Here is a 23,902-nt window from a genome sequence, read left to right as displayed (position 1 = left end):
AAACTCCAGAGCAAGAATACAGGACCGCTTTTTTAAAATATGTGAAATGCTTTACTATCAAAATATATTTATATTAAATATACAGTATGGTATACATTAAAGTTTATAATAGATCCCGGCTAGTCGCAAATAAACACAAGTAATTGAGAAACCCCTTCCTGTGAATTGTAAGACTTAGCCATTTAAACCTCAAATCAACATGTAATTTATGTTGTATTATTACTACGAGGTAATGTTTATGCTGATATTTCCATCTTATCACATATTTATAAATTACTACAGAATAGGTGCACATATGTTTTTCTTTTAAGTCGTAAATAAATAACTAAATAAAAAGTCCGCTCACAATAATGGAGTCAATAGGGGCTCTCTATTTTGCCCACAAAATTCTCTAAATAACCATTCAAAACGAGCAAACAATACTTTATTTACATCCCGTGACCTGAATAATAACCAAATATTAGTAATGTTGTTATTATAAGTGCAAAAGCAGACTAAGTATTTTTAGCATTGATAACTGAGAGCTAACTGTAGTTTATGCTGCACATGTCATTTATGCTGTAATATTACTACGAGGTAATGTTTATGCTGATATTTCCATCTTATCACACATTTATAAATTACTACAGAAAAGGTACACATATATTTTTCTTTTATCATGCATCCTAAGTCGTAAATAAATAAAAAGATCGCTCACAATAATGGAGTCAATAGGGGCTCTGCTCTCTATTTTGCCCACAAAACTCTCTAAATAACCATTCAAAACCCGCAATCAATACTTTGTTTACATCTCGTGACCTGAATATCAACCAAATATTAATAATGTTGTTATTATAAGTATTTTTAGCATTGATAACCGAGAGCTAACTATAGTTTATGCTGCACTGGACTCAAGGAGAGAGACATGAAACTCCAGAGCAAGAATACAGGACCTCTTTTTTAAAATATGTGAAATGCTTTACTATCAAAATATATTTATATTAAATATACAGTATGGTATACATTAAAGTTTATAATAGATCCCGGCTAGTCGCAAATAAACACAAGTAATTGAGAAACCCCTTCCTGTGAATTGTAAGACTTAGCCATTTAAACCTCAAATTAACATGTAATTTATGCTGTATTATTAGTACGTGGTAATGTTTATGCTGATATTTCCATCTTATCACATATTTATAAATTACTACAGAATAGGTGCACATATGTTTTTCTTTTAAGTCGTAGATAAATAACTACATAAAAAGTCCGCTCACAATAATGGAGTCAATAGGGGCTCTCTATTTTGCCCACAAAACTCTTTAAATAACCATTCAAAACCCGCAAACAATACTTTATTTACATCTCGTGACGTGAATATCAACCAAATATTAATAATGTTGTTATTATAAGTGCTAACGCAGAGTAAGTATTTTTAGCATTGATAACAGAGAGCTAACTGTAGTTTATGCTGCACATGTCATTTATGCTGTAATATTACTACGAGGTAATGTTTATGCTGATATTTCCATCTTATCACACATTTATAAATTACTACAGAATAGGTACACATATATTTTTCTTTTATCATGCATCCTAAGTCGTAAATAAATAAAAAGATCGCTCACAATAATGGAGTCAATAGGGGCTGTGCTCTCTATTTTGCCAACAAAACTCTCTAAATAACCATTCAAAACCCGCAATCAATACTTTGTTTACATCTCGTGACCTGAATATCAACCAAATATTAATAATGTTGTTATTATAAGTATTTTTAGCATTGATAACCGAGAGCTAACTATTGTTCATGCTGCACTGGACTCAAGGAGAGAGACATGAAACTCCAGAGCAGGAATACAGGACCGCTTTTTTAAAATATGTGAAATGCTTTACTATCAAAATATATTTATATTAAATATACAGTATGGTATACATTAAAGTTTATAATAGATCCCGGCTAGTCGCAAATAAACACAAGTAATTGAGAAACCCCTTCCTGTGAATTGTAAGACTTAGCCATTTAAACCTCAAATTTACATGTAATTTATGCTGTATTATTAGTACGTGGTAATGTTATGCTGATATTTCCATCTTATCACATATTTATAAATTACTACAGCATAAGTACACATATATTTTTCCTTTATACGTCGTAAATAAATAAATATATAAATAAATAAAAAGTCCGCTCACAATAATGGAGTCAACGGGGGGCTCTCTATTTGTACCTGCACCGAGTAAACGGCGAGACGGGTATAAAACAGGGTTGGATTAGTTGCGACAGCAGGTGGGGACACTGATCACGAAACAGAAACCGGTGTGTAAATTCAGCGCACCTAGCAATCAAACGTAAACAAAGGAAAGTGCGCTGAAACAGAATTAGACTTAAACATAGGAGAACTATAACAAACACACAACAGGTCATGACACAAAAACATTTTTAAAAAGTTGAATTAGTGGTGTTGACAATACTGAATTGCGAATATGCAGGGATTCACGGTACATCGGAGCATTTTACAGGTGTTCTGATCAATAATCAAGCTGGAATCATAATTATTTCCGCAATGAATGCAGAAGTTTCATTTCTTAAAGTAATACTACACTTCACAGAGTTCATACCATTATTGCTATATTAGCAACAACACAATTAACTCAAGGTCCCTTGATATTTTGTAATTTTATGGTTAATATTTTACAAAATTTGTACTTAAAAGGGGCATTTGTGATTTGGTTGAAATAGAATGCGGGGAGGAAGACAACATTTAAGGCTTCTTCAGGATCAAAGTGTCCTTGGTCACACTAACATTATGGTCATACAAAAGGTTTAAGGGCTTATAAGGTCCCCCTGCTGAATATTTTAAAACTGCAGGATTTACGTCAGACCCCAGTGAGTAAAAGTCAAACGTTTTAACTTTAATCATATTATGACAAACGTTCAGATCCGAGTCTGCGCTCACACTTGTGATTCGTTACTCAGGTCAAGTCCAAAAATATCTATACTGTGTGTGCACTTTGGTGTGGTTCACTTGGTATTTTTGCTGTTGGACAAAAGTCTGCACAGTAAAAAGGTGAAGGTGTAAGAAGGGGTATTTAAAAAAAAAAGAAAGGGCGACCCCTTGGCTTTTGTAAAGTTTAACTCATTTTATTTTTGCCATTTAAATATGTAATTTATACAGATAAGTCATAAATATGATTATTATATTAATATAACTGTGAAGATTCAATAATAAAGTTCCTTGAATTCAATCAAGAAAGTTTAAAGGGGCACATTATCACAATTTCAGAAGGGTTAAAACCATTAAAAATCAGTTCCCAGTGGCTTATTTTATTTTTCGAAGTTTTTTTCAAAATTTTACCCATCAATCAATCAATCAAAGTGTATTTATATAGCCCTAAATCACAAGTGTCTCAAAGGGCTGCACAAGTCACAACGACATCAGATCCCAAAGTATGGCTGAGCTACAAGAGGAGATAATCTTGTCTTTTTGATGTTCGTCTCAGAGCAATGGTCCATTAAAAGGGTATGTACCCATTCAATTGGCTCCTTTTTTTTTTTTTTATATAATTCGTTAATAGCGTCACTGTCAGGTTCAAACACTGATGACATCTATTAAACAAGACAAGAAGCAAGGAATTAAACAGAGACCGAATTAAATTTGGCTCAATGAGGAGAAATGCGTAGACCTGTACAGTGTCCCACCCCGCTCTGACGAAACATTGTACGCCTCCTCTTTTATTTGGACTTTCCCTAATTACATGGTAACAGCTGTTTCTAAAGGGACGGGGGTCGTAAACAGCCGCTGCCTTTGGTCACAAAACAGTTCAAAGAAAAGGTGCTTCCTCTCCGCTTTGTCGATCTCGGGTCAAGACAAAATCTTCCTGTGGATTACAATACATCAAAGAAACCGACACCTTCATGTCGCTTCCCATCCTACACAGTGGAGTTTTACAAGCCTTTTAATTGGTAAGATCAAAGAAAGCTTTTGTCTGCTCGCCGGGAACTCATTGAAACTCAAAATTTGTGATAACTTAGATACAATTATTCTGACAGTCACCATGGTAACACAAAATGTTGCCAACTTAAAGTACTGCCACAGGCACGAGTGAGACATTTCCGGCGGTATAACATATGTGGGGGTCCGTTGGCCGCGCCGTCTCGTATTTAACGTAAAAAGGCAATCAATTGGCAGTTTTTGTCCTTGGTTGTCATGGTGATGATAATTCACAGGGAGTGAATTACAGGGGAATGCAATATCCCTAAAAAAAGCTTCAAAGTGCCTGATTTTAACCATCGTTATATACACCCGTCCATTTTCCTGTGACATCACACAGTGATGCCAATACAAACAAACATGGCGGATAGAACAGCAAGGTAGCGACATTAGCTCGGATTTAGACTCGGATTTCAGCGGCTTAAGCGAAATTGAAGAAGAAACTGAAGCTATTGAGCCATATCGGTTTGAACCGTATGCAAGCGAAACCGACGAAAACGACACGACAGCCAGCGACACGGGAGAAAGCGAGGACGAATTCGGCGATCGCCTTCTAACCAACGATTGGTATGTGTTTGTTTTTAAGTGTTGTAATGTTTTTAAGCTAAATTATTGGTAAACACAGTTTATGTATAATAATTTACGTAAAACCGCGAGTAATGAATAAAGTTTTCATCAATTAATATATTCTGTAGACATACCCTCATCCGCTCTCTTTTCCTGAAAGCTGATCTGTCCAGTTTTTGAGTTGATGTCAGCAGGCCAGGGAAGCTAGGGTCGATATTCCTCTCTTGATCATCTTCGGTGGCATAAGGGACGGTGTGAGCCAAGACATCCAGGGGGTTTAGCTCGCTCGTCTGCGGGAACAAACTGCCGCCATTGCTTGCCGTGCTACCGAGGTCCTTTGTCCCTGAATTGCTCACACACTCCGGCAGATTCAATGGGGGTCTGGCGGCAGATTTCTTTGACTTTATCGTTGGAAATGCATCTGCTTTGAGTGTCGCAGGATATCCACACATTCTTGCCATCTCTGTCGTAGCATAGCTTTCGTCGGTAAAGTGTGCGGAACAAACGACTGACCATTTTCGTCGGCTTTCCCCACACCCTCGTATTTTGAACAAATTTCGTCCAATTTCTTGCCACTTTCGCATCTTTGGGCCACTGGTGCAACTTGAATCCGTCCCTGTTCGTGTTGTTACACCCTCCGACAACACACCGACGAGGCATGATGTCTTGCTGAAATAAGCAGGGGTGTCCATGGTAACGTTGCTTGGATGGCAACATATGTTGCTCCAAAAGCTGTATGTACCTTTCAGCATTAATGGTGCCTTCACAGATGTGTAAGTTACCCATGTCTTGGGCACTAATACACCCCCATACCATCACACATGCTGCCTTTTACACTTTGCGCCTATAACAATCCGGATGGTTCTTTTCCTCTTTGGTCCGGAGGACACGACGTCCACAGTTTACAAAAACAATTTGAAATGTGGACTCGTCAGACTACAGAACACTTTTCCACTTTGTATCAGTCCATCTTAGATGAGCTCAGGCCCAGCGAAACCGACGGCGTTTCTAGGTGTTGTTGATAAACGATTTTCGCCTTGCATAGGAGTTTTAACTTGCACTTACAGATGTAGCGACCAACTGTAGTTACTGACAGTGGGTTTCTGAAGTGTTCCTGAGCCCATGTGGTGATATCCTTTACACACTGATGTCGCTTGTTGATGCAGTACAGCCTGAGGGATCGAAGGTCACGGGCTTAGCTGCTTACGTGCAGTGATTTCTCCAGATTCTCTGAACCCTTTGATGATATTACGGAGCGTAGATGGTGAAATCCCTAAATTCCTTGCAATAGCTGGTTGAGAAAGGTTTTTCTTAAACTGTTCAACAATTTGCTCACGCATTTGTTGACAAAGTGGTGACCCTTGCCCCATCCTTGTTTGTGAATTTCATAGAATCTACTTTTATACCCAATCATGGCACCCACCTGTTCCCAATTAGCCTGCACACCTGTGGGATGTTCCAAATAAGTGTTTGATGAGCATTCATCAACTTTATCAGTATTTATTGCCACCTTTCCCAACTTCTTTGTCACGTGTTGCTGGCATCAAATTCTAAAGTTAATGATTATTTGCACACAAAAAAAAATGTTTATGAGTTTGAACATCAAATATGTTGTCTTTGTAGCATATTCAACTGAATATGGGTTGAAAATGATTTGCAAATCATTGTATTCCGTTTATATTTACATCTAACACAATTTCCCAACTCATATGGAAACGGGGTTTGTAGTATACAGTATCTGGTGCTGGTGCAAATTAAGAGACATTAAGCAACATTTTTACCTTATTACCCTGCTCAGTGGCTTTGTGGTTAGAGTGTCCGTGGTAGGTCGTGAGTTCAAACCCCGGCCGAGTCACACCAAAGACTATAAACATGGGACCCATTACCTCCCTGATTGGCACTCAGCATCAATGGTTGGAATTGGGGGTTAAATCACCAAAATGATTCCCGAGCACAGCCACCGCTGCTGCTCCCTGCTCCCCTCACCCCCCCAGGGGGTGGAACAAGGGGATGGCTCAAATGCAGAGGTTAATTTCACCACACCTCGTGTGTGTGTGTTACTATCAGTGGTATTTTAACTTTTAACTTCAAAACGGGGTTGGATTAGTCGCGACAGCAGGTGGGGACACTGATCACTAAACTTTTAGCTTAGCATACCAAACCAACTCGGCCTGGTTCTACCTGTTAGAATAATTGTTTCTAAGTTATCACAAAAACTTTGAGGGTCTGGTGAGAAGGCAAAAGCTGTCTTTGAAACCTACCGAGAGTAAGGCTCGTAAATCTCCACTGTGTAAGCAAAATGAAGGTGTTCTGTTTTCTTTCATGTATGGTAATCAACAGAAAGATATTGTTCTAACCCAAGGACTTCAAAGCGGAGAGCAAGCAGGACCAGACTCCCCTTTTTGAACCGTTTTACGAACGTCTCTTTGAAGTATTTTACAAACTCTTTTTGAACTATTTTATGGACCTCTTTTTGAACTATTTTACGAACTCTTTTTGATCTGACCTTTTCTGTGAGTTGTTTCCGACCTTTTCTGTGAACTTTTTGCGACCTTTGTCCTTTAGAAACAGAGGGTCCAAAATAAAAGAAGGAGGCGTGCAATCTTTTGGCAGAGCGTGCTGAGCTACTGTACAAGGGTACAGTGTACAGACGACTCTCCTCAATCCATCCATCCATCCATCCATCTTCTTCCGCTTATCCGAGGTCGGGTCGCGGGGGCAGCAGCCTAAGCAGGGAAGCCCAGACTTCCCTCTCCCCAGCCACTTCGTCCAGCTCTTCCCGTGGGACCCCGAGGCGTTCCCAGGCCAGCCGGGAGACATAGTCTTCCCAACGTGTCCTGGGTCTTCCCCGCGGCCTCCTACCGGTCGGACGGGCCCTAAACACCTCCCTAGGGAGGCGCTCGGGTGGCATCCTGACCAGATGCCCGAACCACCTCATCTGGCTCCTCTCGATGTGGAGGAGCAGCGGCTTTACTTTGAGCTCCCCCCGGATGGCAGAGCTTCTCACCCTATCTCTAAGGGAGAGCCCCGCCACCCGGCGGAGGAAACTCATTTCGGCCGCTTGTACCCGTGATCTTGTCCTTTCGGTCATAACCCAAAGCTCATGACCATAGGTGAGGATGGGAACGTAGATCGACCGGTAAATTGAGAGCTTTGCCTTCCGGCTCAGCTCCTTCTTCACCACAAGGGTGGATCGGTTCGCAGCCGAGTGTGAAGCGACTGGGATGAGAATCAGCACCTCCAAGTCCGAGTCCATGGTTCTCGCCCGGAAAAGGGTGGAGTGCCATCTCCGGGTTGGGGAGGAGATCTTGCCCCAAGTGGAGGAGTTCAAGTACCTCGGAGTCTTGTTCACGAGTGAGGGAAGAGTGGATCGTGAGATCGACAGGCGGATCGGTGCGGCGTCTTCAGTAATGCGGACGCTGTATCGATCCGTTGTGGTGAAGAAGGAGCTGAGCCGGAAGGCAAAGCTCTCAATTTACCGGTCGATCCACGTTCCCATCCTCACCTATGGACTCTCCTCAATATTGACTCCAAATTGAATTCTGTCTCTGTTTAATTCTTTGCCTCTTGTCTTGTTTAATAGATGTCATCAGTGTTTGAACCTGACACTACCAGTTCAGGTTTTACGAAATGCTTTTTAAAATATAACTTATTTGTAATTTCTGCATGTTTTTATACCATTCCCATGCCAGACCTTGTCTTGGCTGGAAACGCATGAGGACTTCAGCTTAACATAGGGGGAGAAGAAAAAAGGGAGCGCCGAGGGTGCCTGAGAAAACATTTCCTTTCTAGTAATATCTGTCCCTTTTATGTGCAAGTGAGTGTGCCGAGCCTGATGCAAGTGTTGCCTTACTTTCCCAGCGCGAAGCATTCCAGCTTCACAGTGGACCCTTTGGCAACGTGAACGACCTCTGGAAACTGAACTTCAATCTTTGGCTCGTACTCGCCCATCACACCTGCAGGGGGGGGCGGGGGGGAATGCAAATCAGTATTTGAGCTGGTTGAGAACCTTTTCATTTGTACACCACATTTAATAACTTCAAGGCGTAGTAGGGAAAAAAACAAAGACAAAGCAGACGACAACATAGCTACGGACGAGCCGTGATCTCCGTACTGTTGCTAGACAACACTTTCAAAAGCCTCCCAATTTCTCATGCCTCTGTCACAAAATCATTTTCTCAGAAAAAAAAAAAGGAGTCAACTCGACGGCGGATATGAGACACGACTTTGACAATTTAGAGATAATGTCAACTCTTCTGAACCAGAGATTTGTTCCCAGTGAGTCCCAAAAAGGTGCTGTCAGTGTGTCCACAAAGCATGTCTGCTTGATTAAATGGTTCCTCTCGGGCGGGAAAAGACGACCAATCTCAGTTAAGGCTTCTTTCAGTGTGCTTCTAAGAAAACAACCAACAGGAAACCCACCACGTGTGTGCTAAAGAGAGACTCTTCATTATTTTGACCTCAGGGGGCCCACTCAAATATTGTCACTGAACTAGTAATCTTACTCTTGATTTTAAATCGTATTCAATACTAATCAGAGGTGGGTAGAGTAGCCAGAAATTGTACTCAAGTAAGAGTACTGTTACTTTAGAGATTTATTACTCAAGTAAAAGTAAGGAGTAGTCACCCAAATATTTACTTGAGTAAAAGTAAAAAGTATGTTGTGAAAAAACTACTCAAGTACTGAGTAACTGATGAGTAACATACACACACATATCATATATATATATATATATATATATATACATCTACACACACACACCTACTCAGTGGCCTAGTGGTTAGAGTGTCCGCCCTGAGATCGGTAGGTTGTGGGTTCAAACCCCGGCCGAGTCATACCAAAGACTATAAAAATGGGACCCATTACCTCCCTGCTTGGCACTCAGTATCAAGGGTTGGAATTGGGGGTTAAATCACCAAAAATGATTCCCGGGCGCGGCCACCGCTGCTGCCCACTGCTCCCCTCACCTCCCAGGGGGTGATCAAGGGTGATGGGTTAAATGCAGAGAATAATTTCGCCACACCTAGTGTGTGTGTGACAATCATTGGTACTTTAACTTTATATATATATATATATATATATATATATATATATATATATATATATATATATATATATATATATATATATATATATATACACACACACATATATACAGTATATAATTTATATTTATTTATTTTGCCGTTTTTGTTTACATGTTAAAGGTGTTTTAATGAATATACATGCATGTTTAACATATAGATTCCTTTCTTTCATGAAGACAAGAATATAAGTTGGTGTATTACCTGATTCTGATGACTTGCATTGATTGTAATCAGACAGTAGTGATGATAACGTCCACGTTTTCAAATGGAGGAGAAAAAAAGTTCCTCCTTTCTGTCTAATACCACATGAAAGTGGTTGGTTTTTGGCATTTTATTTGTCCAGCTTCCATATTCGTTTTTATACACTTTACAAGAAATACATTGGCGGTAAACTCCGTAGCTTGCTAGCTTGTTTGCGCTGGCTTTCGGAGACTCTTATTTTGAAAGCGCAGTCGCGATGGAGCGGCACTTTTATTGTGAAGACAGGAACTGTGCAGTCAGTCTTTAGGCTTTTGACGGGATGTACGGTTAAAATAAAAAAGGGTCTTTTTTCCTTCACACTTTTGATTGATTGATTGAAACTTTTATTAGTAGATTGCACAGTACAGTACATATTCCGTACAATTGACCACTAAATGGTAACACCCCAATAAGTTTTTCAACTTGTTTAAGTCAGGTCATGTGACCGCCTGGCTCTGTTTGATTGGTCCAACGTCACCAGTGACTGCATCTGATTGGTGGAACGGAGTGAACGTCACCAGTGACTGTATTTGTTGAAACGCAGGCACTATGACAGACCAAAACAAACAAAGCGTGCATTAACAGATCGATAAAAATTAGTAGCGAGTAGCGAGCTGAATGTAGATAAAAGTAGAGGAGTAAAAGTAGCGTTCCTTCTCTATAAATATACTCAAGTAAAAGTAAAAGTATGTTGCATTAAAACTACTCTTAGAAGTACAATTTATCCCAAAAGTTACTCAAGTAGATGTAACGGAGTAAATGTAGCGCGTTGCTACCCACCTCTGATACTAATCTAGCCTACATGCAGTTTGCAACCCTGTCAAGAGATATGAAAGCATACTTGCCGACCCTCCCGGATTTTGCGGGAGACTCCCGAAAACCTCCCGGGACAAATTTTCTCCCGAAAATCTCCCGAAATTCAGGCGGAGCTGGAAGCCACGCCCCCTCCAGCTCCATGTGGACTTGAGTGACGTGTCAACAGCCTGTATTCACGTCCGCTTTCCCACAATATAAACAGCGTGCCTGCCCAAACACTGTAGAATGATCGAGGGCGAGTTCTTGGTTTCTTATGTGGGTTTATTGTTAGGCAGTTTCATTAACGTCCTCCCAGCGCGGTAACAACACACAACAACAGCAGTCATGTTTTATTCTACCGTAAAGCAGTTCGTCTGCCGTAAACAGCAATGTTGTTGTAATATATTGAGTTGGAGGCAATAAACAGGCCAGGGGATGAAGTACGTCTCTTTACTGTAGACTTCAGAACAGACTCACGCACTTGACGTCAGGTGCGCAACACCACGTAAATCGTTGGCCAACCAAAAAGCAACCCCAGTACGCTATAGCCAACATTCACCAGGAGATGGCAACAGACAAACATAGATCACTCTATTACATTCCTCCCCTTTTAGAAATGTAGAAGTTACTCAAAAGAAATAAACAACCCCCAAAAAATATTTAAAAAAATAAAATAAAAACATTTTTCTTCATCTTTTTCCATTTTCACACATCTCTGAAAGAGGTCCAGGGAGTCACTAGGGCGGCGCTAAAGAGCAGTATATGGGGCTCGAGAGCCGCGGGTTGTTGACCCCCGCCTTAGGCTTAGGTTGATTGATTGATTGATTGAGACTTTTATTAGTAGATTGCACAGTACAGTACATATTCCGTACAATTGACCACTACCTTGAAGGTAGAAAAGCGCTATACAAGTATAACCCATTTATCATTTATTTGTGGGATGTGGTGGGGGGAGGGTGTTAGTTTAGGGTTGTAGTTGCCTGGAGGTGTTCTTTTAGTGCGGTTTTGAAGGAGGATAGAGATGCACTTTCTTTTACACCTGTTGGGAGTGCATTCCATATTGACGTGGCATAAAAGGAGAATGAGTTAAGACCTTTGTTAGATCAGAATCTGGGTTTAACGTGGTTTGTGGAGCTCCCCCTGGTGTTGTGGTTATGGAAGTAGTTTGACATGTACAAATGTTCAGGTTCATTTATAAAAATAAGTACGAACTAAATATAACTTATAAAAAAAAAATGTTGTGCTAAAATAAATAAACTAAATTAATGATAGATATGTTTCTTAACTAAACTGTCAATAAAATTAAAGTGCAAATAAAAACACAGCTTCACTACTTAAGTCATATTTTTGGCGCTTAAAATACTTGTCTATGGTTTTTTTTTGTCCAAGGCTTTTTTTTTTAGATGCAATAGCTATTTGGCTGTTCTAGTTTTATTTTTATTGATTTTTTATTATCTTTTTATTTTACATTTTTTTTAAAGGGGAACATTATCACAATTTCAGAAGGGTTAAAACCATTAAAAATCAGTTCCCAGTGGCTTATTTTATTTTTCGAAGTTTTTTTCAAAATGTTACCCATCACGCAATATCCCTAAAAAAAGCTTCAAAGTGCCTGATTTTAACCATCGTTATATACACCCGTCCATTTTCCTGTGACGTCACATAGTGATGCCAACACAAACAAACATGGCGCATAGAACAGCAAGTTATAGCGACATTAGCTCGGATTCAGACTCGGATTTCAGCGGCTTAAGCGATTCAACAGATTACGCATGTATTGACACGGATGGTTGTAGTGTGGAGGCAGGTAGCGAAAACGAAATTGAAGAAGAAACTGAAGCTATTGAGCCATATCGGTTTGAACCGTATGCAAGCGAAACCGACGAAAACGACACGACAGCCAGCGACACGGGAGAAAGCGAGGACGAATTCGGCGATCGCCTTCTAACCAACGATTGGTATGTGTTTGTTTGGCATTAAAGGAAACTAACAACTATGAACTAGGTTTACAGCATATGAAATACATTTGGCAACAACATGCACTTTGAGAGTGCAGACAGCCCATTTCAGGCGCGCTAAGAACATATATTTTTCCACAATTTCAGCACTCAGGTTAACCATACCTAAATAGACACAAAATACTGCATTACACAAGACTACACGAATGTACTCGAATGATTGAAAAAAAAAAATGTTTTTAAGCTAAATTATTGGTAAACACAGTTTATGTATAATAATTTACGTAAAACAAATAAACAAATAAAGTTTTCATCAATTAATATATTCTGTAGACATACCCTCATCCGCTCTCTTTTCCTGAAAGCTGATCCGTCCAGTTTTGGAGTTGATGTCAGCATCTGCTTTGAGTGTCGCAGGATATCCACACATTCTTGCCATCTCTGTCGTAGCATAGCTTTCGTCGGTAAAGTGTGCGGAACAAACGACTGACCATTTCATCGGCTTTCCCCACAGCCTCGTATTTTGAACAAATTTCGTCCAATTTCTTGCCACTTTCGCATCTTTGGGCCACTGGTGCAACTTGAATCCGTCCCTGTTCGTGTTGTTACACCCTCCGACAACACACCGACGAAAGTGAGAAAATGGCGAATTGCTTCCCGATGTGACGTCATCGCTCCGAGAGCGAATAATAGAAAGGCGTTTAATTCGCCAAAATTCACCCATTTAGAGTTCGGAAATCGGTTAAAAAAATATATGGTCTTTTTTCTGCAACATCAAGGTATATATTGACGCTTACATAGGTCTGGTGATAATGTTCCCCTTTAATACACTGTAGCACTTTGAGGTTGTTTACTCAATGTAAAGTGATTTTTACAAATAAAATCTATTATTATTATTATTATGTTTGTAAATATGCACTGTATACGGAGTATCAATGTTGATGGTGTGTGTGTAACGTTACACTGGCCAAACATATTACATATCCTTGTTAAATAAAACCTCTGCCTAGTTTTTAATGAATACTTAGGCCTACCACGCTGCTGTAGTTGAATGTTGGTCTAAATCAGTGGTTCTTAACCGTGTTGGAGGTACCGAACCCCACCGGTTTCATATGCACACCGAACCCTTCTTTAGTGAAAAATAAAATGTTTTTTTTTTTCAAATTCAAGACAAAGTTATATGTTTTTAGTAACACTTTAGTATGGGGAACATATTCTAAGTAACAAAGACTTAATTTTGAGTTTTTTGGACACTAGGGGAACACATTCTAAGTAACAAAGACTTAATTTTGAGTTTTTTGGACACTAGGGGAACATATTCTAAGTAACAAAGACTTAATTTAGAGTTATTTGGTTAGGGTTAGAGTTAGAGGTTTAGGGTCAGGGTTAGAGGGTTAGGGTTATAATAAGGCCATGCCAAATAAGGCATTAATAAGTACTTAATAATGACTAGTTAAGAGCCAATATGTTACTAATTTGCATGTTAATAAGCAACTAATTAATGGTGAATATGTTCCCCATACTAAATTGTTACCATGTTTTTTTACTGGTGCACAAAATGAACCGTGCATGAACATCATCTTGTTCAAAGAACAAAACCAACACAGTGCATAAACTCACAACAAATGACACACCTGCAAATCAGTCTGACTTCTGCTGTTGCAGTATCCGTAATACGCCGATAGGGAGAAGTTTTTATTTACACCATGAGTCGGGTGTGTCTTGACCTCCGCCGAACCCCTGAGCCCGACTCACCGAACCCCTAGGGTTCGATCGAACCCAGGTTAAGAACCACTGGTCTAAATGGTGGTATTTAAGATAAGATAAGATCATCGAAAGGAGAGCCAAGTGTTTTCTGAGGTGGCACTACGTTTGAGAACCACTGGATAGGATAATTAGCTGCCAGCAGTTTGTAGTTTTTTATGTTTAATAAAAAAACAAAAAAACATTACAATCTCAATGTCATGTCTGTGTAATCATCTTTTGTCTTAGTCATGTTTTGTTTAGTTTCTGGCTTTTCACTCCCTTGTCTTGTTTGCATGATTACCCATTAGTTTCACCTGTTCCACGTTTGGACTCATTGTGCACTCTTGTTTGTCACCATAGCAACCATTAGTTTTCACCTGTCGCGTCACGCACCTGTTTCACGTTTTGAGTCACGCACCTGTTTTCGTTAATCATGTCTGTGTTATTTAAGCTTTTCATTTTCTGTTGTTCGTCCTGACGACATCCCCGCATTTATGCCCCCTATCACACTCTGTCCACCGCTGCGCACTTCATGTCCATGCCAAGTAAGCTTGTTTATTAAGCCACAGTTAGTGTTTTGTTTAATTGTTCATAGTTTCTGCCAATGTGCAAGTTTTGTGTTTATAGTCTAGTTTTGTACCTCCGCCACTGTGCGCGCTTTTTGTTTGATCCTTTCTTTGTAGTTATAGTGTTAAATAAATCATGTACCCACCTTCAAGCCTTGACCAGTCCAATTCACTTGCACCTCGGGAGAACAAACCAAGCCACAGTCCAAGTCTTGACACTCAAAAGCAAAACAGTTTATTGTTTAGGCATTTTGCTATCTTACATTGCCAAGAATTACTTTAAAATCCGCTACACTTCCCTGATACCGATGCACATGTCAAACTACTTCCATAACGTAAATGACCGCCATAACCACAACACCAGGGGGAGCTCCACAAACCACGCTAAACCCAGATTCCGATCTAAAAAAGGTCTTAACTCATTCTCCTTCTATGCCACATTAATATGAAATGCACTCCCAACAGGTGTAAAAGAAAGGGCGTCTCTATCCTCCTTCAAAACGGCACTAAAAGAACACCTCCAGGAAACTTCAACCCTTGACTAACACCCTCCCCCCACCACATCCCACCTCCCCGGATTGTAAATAATCAAATGTATATACTTGTTCTTATGCTTTCTGAACTCTCTATGTTCACTGTTCACTGTACATATTCTACCAAGTCAGACCTACATTGTTTCAATGTCCATTTCTCTGATTATGCAATTGTTGATGACTGAAGTGCTGATATTAACCCCCCCTCCACATACCACACCCCGGATTGTAAATAATGTAAATAATTCAATGTATATACTCTGATGACTAACGTGTGTGATGACTGTATTATGATGATAGTATATATTTGTACCATGAATTGATTTACTTGGACCCCGACTTAAAGGGGAACATTATCACCAGACCTATGTCAGCGTCAATATATACCTTGATGTTGCAGAAAAAAGACCATATATTTTTTTAACCGATTTCCGAACTCTAAATGGGTGAATTTTGGCGAATTAAATGCCTTTCTATTATTCGCTCTCGGAACATGACGTCACATCGGGAAGCAATCCGCCATTTTCTCAAACACCGAGTCAAATCAGCTCTGTAATTTTCCATTTTTTCGACTGTTTTCCGTACCTTGGAGACATCATGCCTCGTCGGTGTGTTGTCGGAGGGTGTAACAACACGAACAGGGACGGATTCAAGTTGCACCAGTGGCCCAAAGATGCGAAAGTGGCAAGAAATTGGACGTTTGTTCCGCACACTTTACCGACGAAAGCTATGCTACGACAGAGATGGCAAGAATGTGTGGATATCCTGCGACACTCAAAGCAGATGCATTTCCAACGATAAAGTCAAAGAAATCTGCCGCCCGACCCCCATTGAATCTGCCGGAGTGTGTGAGCAATTCAGGGACAAAGGACCTAGGTAGCACGGCAAGCAATGGCGGCAGTTTGTTCCCGCAGACGAGCGAGCTAAACCCCCTGGATGTCTTGGCTCACACCGTCCCTTATGCCACCGAAGATGATCAAGAGAAGAATATCGACCCTAGCTTCCCTGGCCTGCTGACATCAACTCCAAAACTGGACGGATCAGCTTTCAGGAAAAGAGCGTGGATGAGGGTATGTCTACAGAATATATTAATTGATGAAAATTGGGCTGTCTGCACTCTCAAAGTGCATGTTGTTGCCAAATGTATTTCATATGCTGTAAACCTAGTTCATAGTTGTTAGTTTCCTTTAATGCCAAACAAACACATACCAATTGTTGGTTAGAAGGCGATCGCCGAATTCGTCCTCACTTTCTCCCGTGTTGCTGGCTGTCGTGTTGTTTTCGTCGGTTTCGCTTGCATACGGTTCAAACCGATATGGCTCAATAGCTTCAGGTTCTTCTTCAATTTCGTTTTCGCTACCTGCCTCCACACTACAACCATCCGTTTCAATACATGCGTAATCTGTCGAATCGCTTAAGCCGCTGAAATCCGAGTCTGAATCCGAGCTAATGTCGCTATAGCTTGCTGTTCTATGCGCCATGTTTGTTTGAGTTGGCATCACTATGTGACGTCACAGAAAAATGGACGAGTGTATATAACGATGGTTAAAATCAGGCACTTTGAAGCTTTTTTTAGGGAAATTGCATGACGGGTAACATTTTGAAAAAAACTTCGAAAAATAAAATAAGCCACTGGGAACTGATTTTTAATGGTTTTAACCCTTCTGAAATTGTGATAATGTTCCCCTTTAAACAAGTTGAAAAACCGTGTTACCATTTAGTGGTGAATTGTACGGAATATGTACTATACTGTGCAATCTACTAATACAAGTTTCAATCAATTCAATCAATCAAACTTTAAAAATACAAATCCTCTATTCAATACCGTTACTGAATTGCTATGTTTGTTTTGTTTTGATGACCAACATTCTGCGTTAAGGTCCGTAATACACACACACACAGAGATTCCAAACCAATTATTTTATGCCGAAGCACTTAATTTTAATACAATTCACTTTACATTCATTCAGTCTTGTGCAAACCCCTTAATCAAGTACATTAGCGCTTCGGAATTTGCTTATGCCGCTAAATGTGTCCAATTTGCAAAATTAATATCATGAAGTATTTCTAAGGGGTTTGGAATTATTGTTTGATCCCATAAACTAATTTGGAGGATGTTTCTAAGCTGGTGATCCGAGTGAGTATTTGGGTCATACATGATCCTATTTTACATGGCATGGTATAATAACATGCATGAGAGTCCACTATTTTGATTGGATCAACAGAAATCAAAGCGAGCCACTATGGTTCGGTGCTTTGATGTGTCCCAACTGACGACATTAGTGTAAAGTTGTGGTCGGCAGCTTGCAGTGCACACACTCATCATTGGGATGAGTGTCCTATTGATTGTGGCCCTTAATTATTTATTTGAACCAGGGATTTTTAAGGAAATTCTGGTTTACACAGGATAAGAATCAAACATTGGGGCTAAAACTCCACTGATATCAATGGTAATGTTATCAAATTCAACTTCAAACCATACGTGTGATTGTCTATGGATTTTCACATACATCCAGATCACTGTAATCTCAGGGCATTCCATTGATTGTAACCGTGGTCTTCAGTTTGTCTAAGAAGATGGTTTGCCGCTCATCTGAGCAGGCTTCATCGGTTCATGCTCAAAGGCCTAACGATCGGTCTGATCTAGTCTTAAAGGGGAACATTATCACCAGACCTATGTAAGCGTCAATATATACCTTGATGTTGCAGAAAAAAGACCATATATTTTTTTAACCGATTTCCGAACTCTAAATGGGTGAATTTTGGCGAATTAAACGCCTTTCTATTATTCGCTCTCGGGAAGCAATCCGCCATTTTCTCACTTTCGTCGGTGTGTTGTCGGAGGGTGTAACAACACGAACAGGGACGGATTCAAGTTGCACCAGTGGCCCAAAGATGCGAAAGTGGGTTAAAACCATTATATTAACACAGTGTAATCTTTGGCATCATATTTTGAGACTATTTGCAAATAACATGAGATAAGTATACCATATTTTTCGGACTATAGGGCGCACTTAAAATCCTTTCATTTTCTCAAAACTGGACAGTACGCCTTCTAACCCGGTGCGTGCTTACCGACCTCGAAGCAATTTTAATTTGGTGCATTATGTTAGATCCACTATGGACTGGACTCTCACTATTATGTTAGATCCACTATGGACTGGACTCTCACTATTATGCTAGATCCACTATGGACTGGACTCTCACACTATTATGTTAGATCCACTATGGACTGGACTCTCACAATATTATGTTAGATCCACTATGGACTGGACTGTCACTATTATGTTAGATCCACTATGGACTGGACTGTCACACTATTATGTTAGATCCACTATGGACTGGACTCTCACTATTATGTTAGATCCACTATGGACTGGACTCTCACTATTATGCTAGATCCACTATGGACTGGACTCTCACTATTATGTTAGATCCACTATGGACTGGACTCTCACACTATTATGTTAGATCCACTATGGACTGGACTCTCACTATTATGTTAGATCCACTATGGACTGGACTCTCACTATTATGTTAGCTCCACTGTGGACTGGACTCTCACTATTATGTTAGATCCACTATGGACTGGACTCTCACTATTATGTTAGATCCACTATGGACTGGACTCTCACTATTATGTTAGATCCATTATGGACTGGACTCTCACTATTATGCTAGATCCACTATGGACTGGACTCTCACTATTATGTTAGATCCACTATGGACTGGACTCTAACTATTATGTTAGATCCACTATGGACTGGACTGTCACTATTATGTTAGATCCACTATGGACTGGACTGTCACACTATTATGTTAGATCCACTATGGACTGGACTCTCACTATTATGTTAGATCCACTATGGACTGGACTCTCACTATTATGTTAGATCCACTATGGACTGGACTGTCACTATTATGTTAGATCCACTATGGACTGGACTGTCACACTATTATGTTAGATCCACTATGGACTGGACTCTCACTATTATGTTAGATCCACTATGGACTGGACTCTCACTATTATGCTAGATCCACTATGGACTGGACTCTCACTATTATGTTAGATCCACTATGGACTGGACTCTCACACTATTATGTTAGATCCACTATGGACTGGACTCTCACTATTATGTTAGATCCACTATGGACTGGACTCTCACACTATTATGTTAGATCCACTATGGACTGGACTCTCACTATTATGTTAGATCCACTATGGACTGGACTCTCACTATTATGTTAGATCCACTATGGACTGGACTCTCACTATTATGTTAGATCCACTATGGACTGGACTCTCACAATATTATGTTAGATCCACTATGGACTGGACTCTCACAATAATATGTTAGATCCACTATGGACTGGACTCTCACTATTATGTTAGATCCACTATGGACTGGACTCTCACTATTATGTTAGATCCACTATGGACTGGACTCTCACTATTATGTTAGATCCACTATGGACTGGACTCTCACAATATTATGTTAGATCCACTATGGACTGGACTCTCACTATTATGTTAGATCCACTATGGACTGGACTCTCACACTATTATGTTAGATCCACTATGGACTGGACTCTCACTATTATGTTAGATCCACTATGGACTGGACTCTCACTATTATGTTAGATCCACTATGGACTGGACTCTCACTATTATGTTAGATCCACTATGGACTGGACTCTCACTATTATGTTAAATCCACTATGGACTGGACTCTCACAATATTATGTTAGATCCACTATAGACTGGACTCTCACTATTATGTTAGATCCACTATGGACTGGACTCTCACTATTATGTTGGATCCACTATGGACTGGACTCTCACACTATTATGTTAGATCCACTATGGACTGGACTCTCACACTATTATGTTAGATCCACTATGGACTGGACTCTCACTATTATGCTAGATCCACTATGGACTGGACTCTCACTATTATGTTAGATCCACTATGGACTGGACTCTCACTATTATGTTAGATCCACTATGGACTGGACTCTCACTATTATGTTAGATCCACTATGGACTGGACTCTCACTATTATGTTAGATCCACTGTGGACTGGACTCTCACACTATTATGTTAGATCCACTATGGACTGGACTCTCACTATTATGTTAGATCCACTATGGACTGGACTCTCACACTATTATGTTAGATCCACTATGGACTGGACTCTCACAATATTATGTTAGATCCACTATGGACTGGACTCTCACACTATTATGTTAGATCCACTATGGACTGGACTCTCACTATTATGTTAGATCCACTATGGACTGGACTCTCACTATTATGTTAGATCCACTATGGACTGGACTCTCACTATTATGTTAGATCCACTATGGACTGGACTCTCACTATTATGTTAGATCCACTATGGACTGGACTCTCACTATTATGTTAGATCCACTGTGGACTGGACTCTCACTATTATGTTAGATCCACTATGGACTGGACTCTCACTATTATGTTAGATCCACTATGGACTGGACTCTCACTATTATGTTAGATCCACTATGGACTGGACTCTCACTATTATGTTAGATCCACTAAGGACTGGACTCTCACAATATTATGTTAGATCCACTATGGACTGGACTCTCACTATTATGTTAGATCCACTATGGACTGGACTCTCACACTATTATGTTAGATCCACTACGGACTGGACTCTCACTATTATGTTAGATCCACTATGGACTGGACTCTCACTATTATGTTAGATCCACTATGGACTGGACTCTCACTATTATGTTAGATCCACTATAGACTGGACTCTCACTATTATGTTAGATCCACTATGGACTGGACTGTCACTATTATGTTAGATCCACTATGGACTGGACTCTCACACTATTATGTTAGATCCACTATGGACTGGACTCTCACTATTATGTTAGATCCACTATGGACTGGACTCTCACACTATTATGTTAGATCCACTATGGACTGGACTCTCACTATTATGTTAGATCCACTATGGACTGGACTCTCACTATTATGTTGGATCCACTATGGACTGGACTCTCACACTATTATGTTAGATCCACTATGGACTGGACTCTCACTATTATGTTAGATCCACTATGGACTGGACTCTCACACTATTATGTTAGATCCACTATGGACTGGACTCTCACTAATATGTTAGATCCACTATGGACTGGACTCTCACTATTATGTTGGATCCACTATGGACTGGACTCTCACACTATTATGTTAGATCCACTATGGACTGGACTCTCACTATTATGTTATATCCACTATGGACTGGACTCTCACTATTATGTTAGATCCACTATGGACTGGACTCTCACTATTATGTTAGATCCACTATGGACTGGACTCTCACTATTATGCTAGATCCACTATGGACTGGACTCTCACTATTATGTTAGATCCACTATGGACTGGACTCTCACAATATTATGTTAGATCCACTACGGACTGGACTCTCACTATTATGTTAGATCCACTATGGACTGGACTCTCACTATTATGTTGGATCCACTATGGACTGGACTCACACTATTATGTTAGATCCACTATGGACTGGACTCTCACTATTATGTTAGATCCACTATGGACTGGACTTTCACAATATTATGCTAGACCCACTCGCTGTCCATTGCATCCGGTCTCCCCAAGGTTTTAACCCTTCTGAAATGGTGATAATGTTCCCCTTTAACCGTACACTTTTTGTATCCGACATCAAGCTTCTGGCATAATTCTGGCCGGATATTTGACCACTCTTATTGGCAGAATTGGTAGCGTTCATCTAAAATTGGCTGGTTTGCTGGCACTGACCCGGTTTTTAAAGCATGTCCTTTGGGAGGGCTATCCCAGAAGCTTAATGTCAGCTTTCGTTATCCGTTCAAAAACCAGAACACTCGTTTCAGCTGTCAAGCTTTTGATTTGAGGTGAATTTGGAGGTAGTCCTCCCTGTGTTAAAATCACAATTGTTTGGATTCTTGAAATCGGCAGTTATTGAGGAATGGCTCCAAAATAAACATCAATGCCTAATATGATCATTATAATTTCTAAACGAAACTGCATGTGGTCAGACTGTAATACATCTACCATTTGCTTTATCCGATTAACACGGTGTAATCTTTGGCATCATATTTTGAGACTATTTGCAAATAATATGAGATAAGTATACCATATTTTTCGGACTATAGGGCGCACTTAAAATCCTTTCATTTTCTCAAAACTGCACAGTACGCCTTCTAACCCGGTGCGCCTAATGTACAGAATAATTCTGGTTGTGCTTACCGACCTCGAAGCAATTTTAATTTGGTGCATTATGTTAGATCCACTATGGACTGGACTCTCACTATTATGTTAGATCCACTATGGACTGGACTCTCACAATATTATGTTAGATCCACTATGGACTGGACTCTCACTATAATGTTAGATCCACTATGGACTGGACTCTCACTATTACGTTAGATCCACTATGGATTGGACTCTCACTATTATGTTAGATCCACTGTGGACTGGACTCTCACTATTATGTTAGATCCACTATGGACTGGACTCTCACTATTATGTTAGATCCACTATGGACTGGACTCTCACAATATTATGTTAGATCCACTATGGACTGGACTCTCACTATTATGTTAGATCCACTATGGACTGGACTCTCACTATTATGTTGGATCCACTATGGACTGGACTCTCACTATTATGTTAGATCCACTATGGACTGGACTCTCACACTATTATGTTAGATCCACTATGGACTGGACTCTCACTATTATGTTGGATCCACTATGGACTGGACTCTCAAACTATTATGTTAGATCCACTATGGACTGGACTCTCACACTATTATGTTAGATCCACTATGGACTGGACTCTCACTATTATGTTAGATCCACTATGGATTGGACTCTCACTATTATGTTAGATCCACTATGGACAGGACTCTCACAATATTATGTTAGATCCACTATGGACTGGACTCTCACTATTATGTTAGATCCACTATGGACTGGACTCTCACTATTATGTTAGATCCACTATGGACTGGACTCTCACTATTATGTTAGATCCACTAAGGACTGGACTCTCACAATATTATGTTAGATCCACTATGGACTGGACTCTCACAATATTATGTTAGATCCACTATGGACTGGACTCTCACTATTATGTTAGATCCACTATGGACTGGACTCTCACTATTATGTTGGATCCACTATGGACTGGACTCACAATATTATGTTAGATCCACTATGGACTGGACTCTCACTATTATTTTAGATCCACTATGGACTGGACTCTCACTATTATGTTAGATCCACTATGGACTGGACTCTCACTATTATGTTAGATCCACTATGGACTGGACTCTCACTATTATGTTAGATCCATTATGGACTGGACTCTCACTATTTTGTTAGATCCA

General features: G+C 40.0%; 1 protein-coding gene across 1 annotated transcript in view; it reads right to left on the bottom strand.

Moving 5' to 3' along the window:
• Positions 1-23,902, bottom strand: part of LOC133571017 (contactin-4-like) — a 443,628-nt gene that overhangs the window by 182,957 nt on the left and 236,769 nt on the right. The window contains exon 7 of the mRNA XM_061923981.2: positions 8,389-8,491. Within this exon, the coding sequence (XP_061779965.1) occupies positions 8,389-8,491 (103 nt within the window). The remainder of the gene's footprint in view (positions 1-8,388; positions 8,492-23,902) is intronic.

The sequence above is a fragment of the Nerophis lumbriciformis genome, linkage group LG28 (assembly GCF_033978685.3).
Source record: "Nerophis lumbriciformis linkage group LG28, RoL_Nlum_v2.1, whole genome shotgun sequence".
NCBI classification, from domain to species: Eukaryota; Metazoa; Chordata; class Actinopteri; order Syngnathiformes; family Syngnathidae; genus Nerophis; species Nerophis lumbriciformis.
The sequence above is the reverse complement of the archived record's forward strand: the minus strand, read 5'-3'. Positions and strand labels throughout refer to the sequence as shown.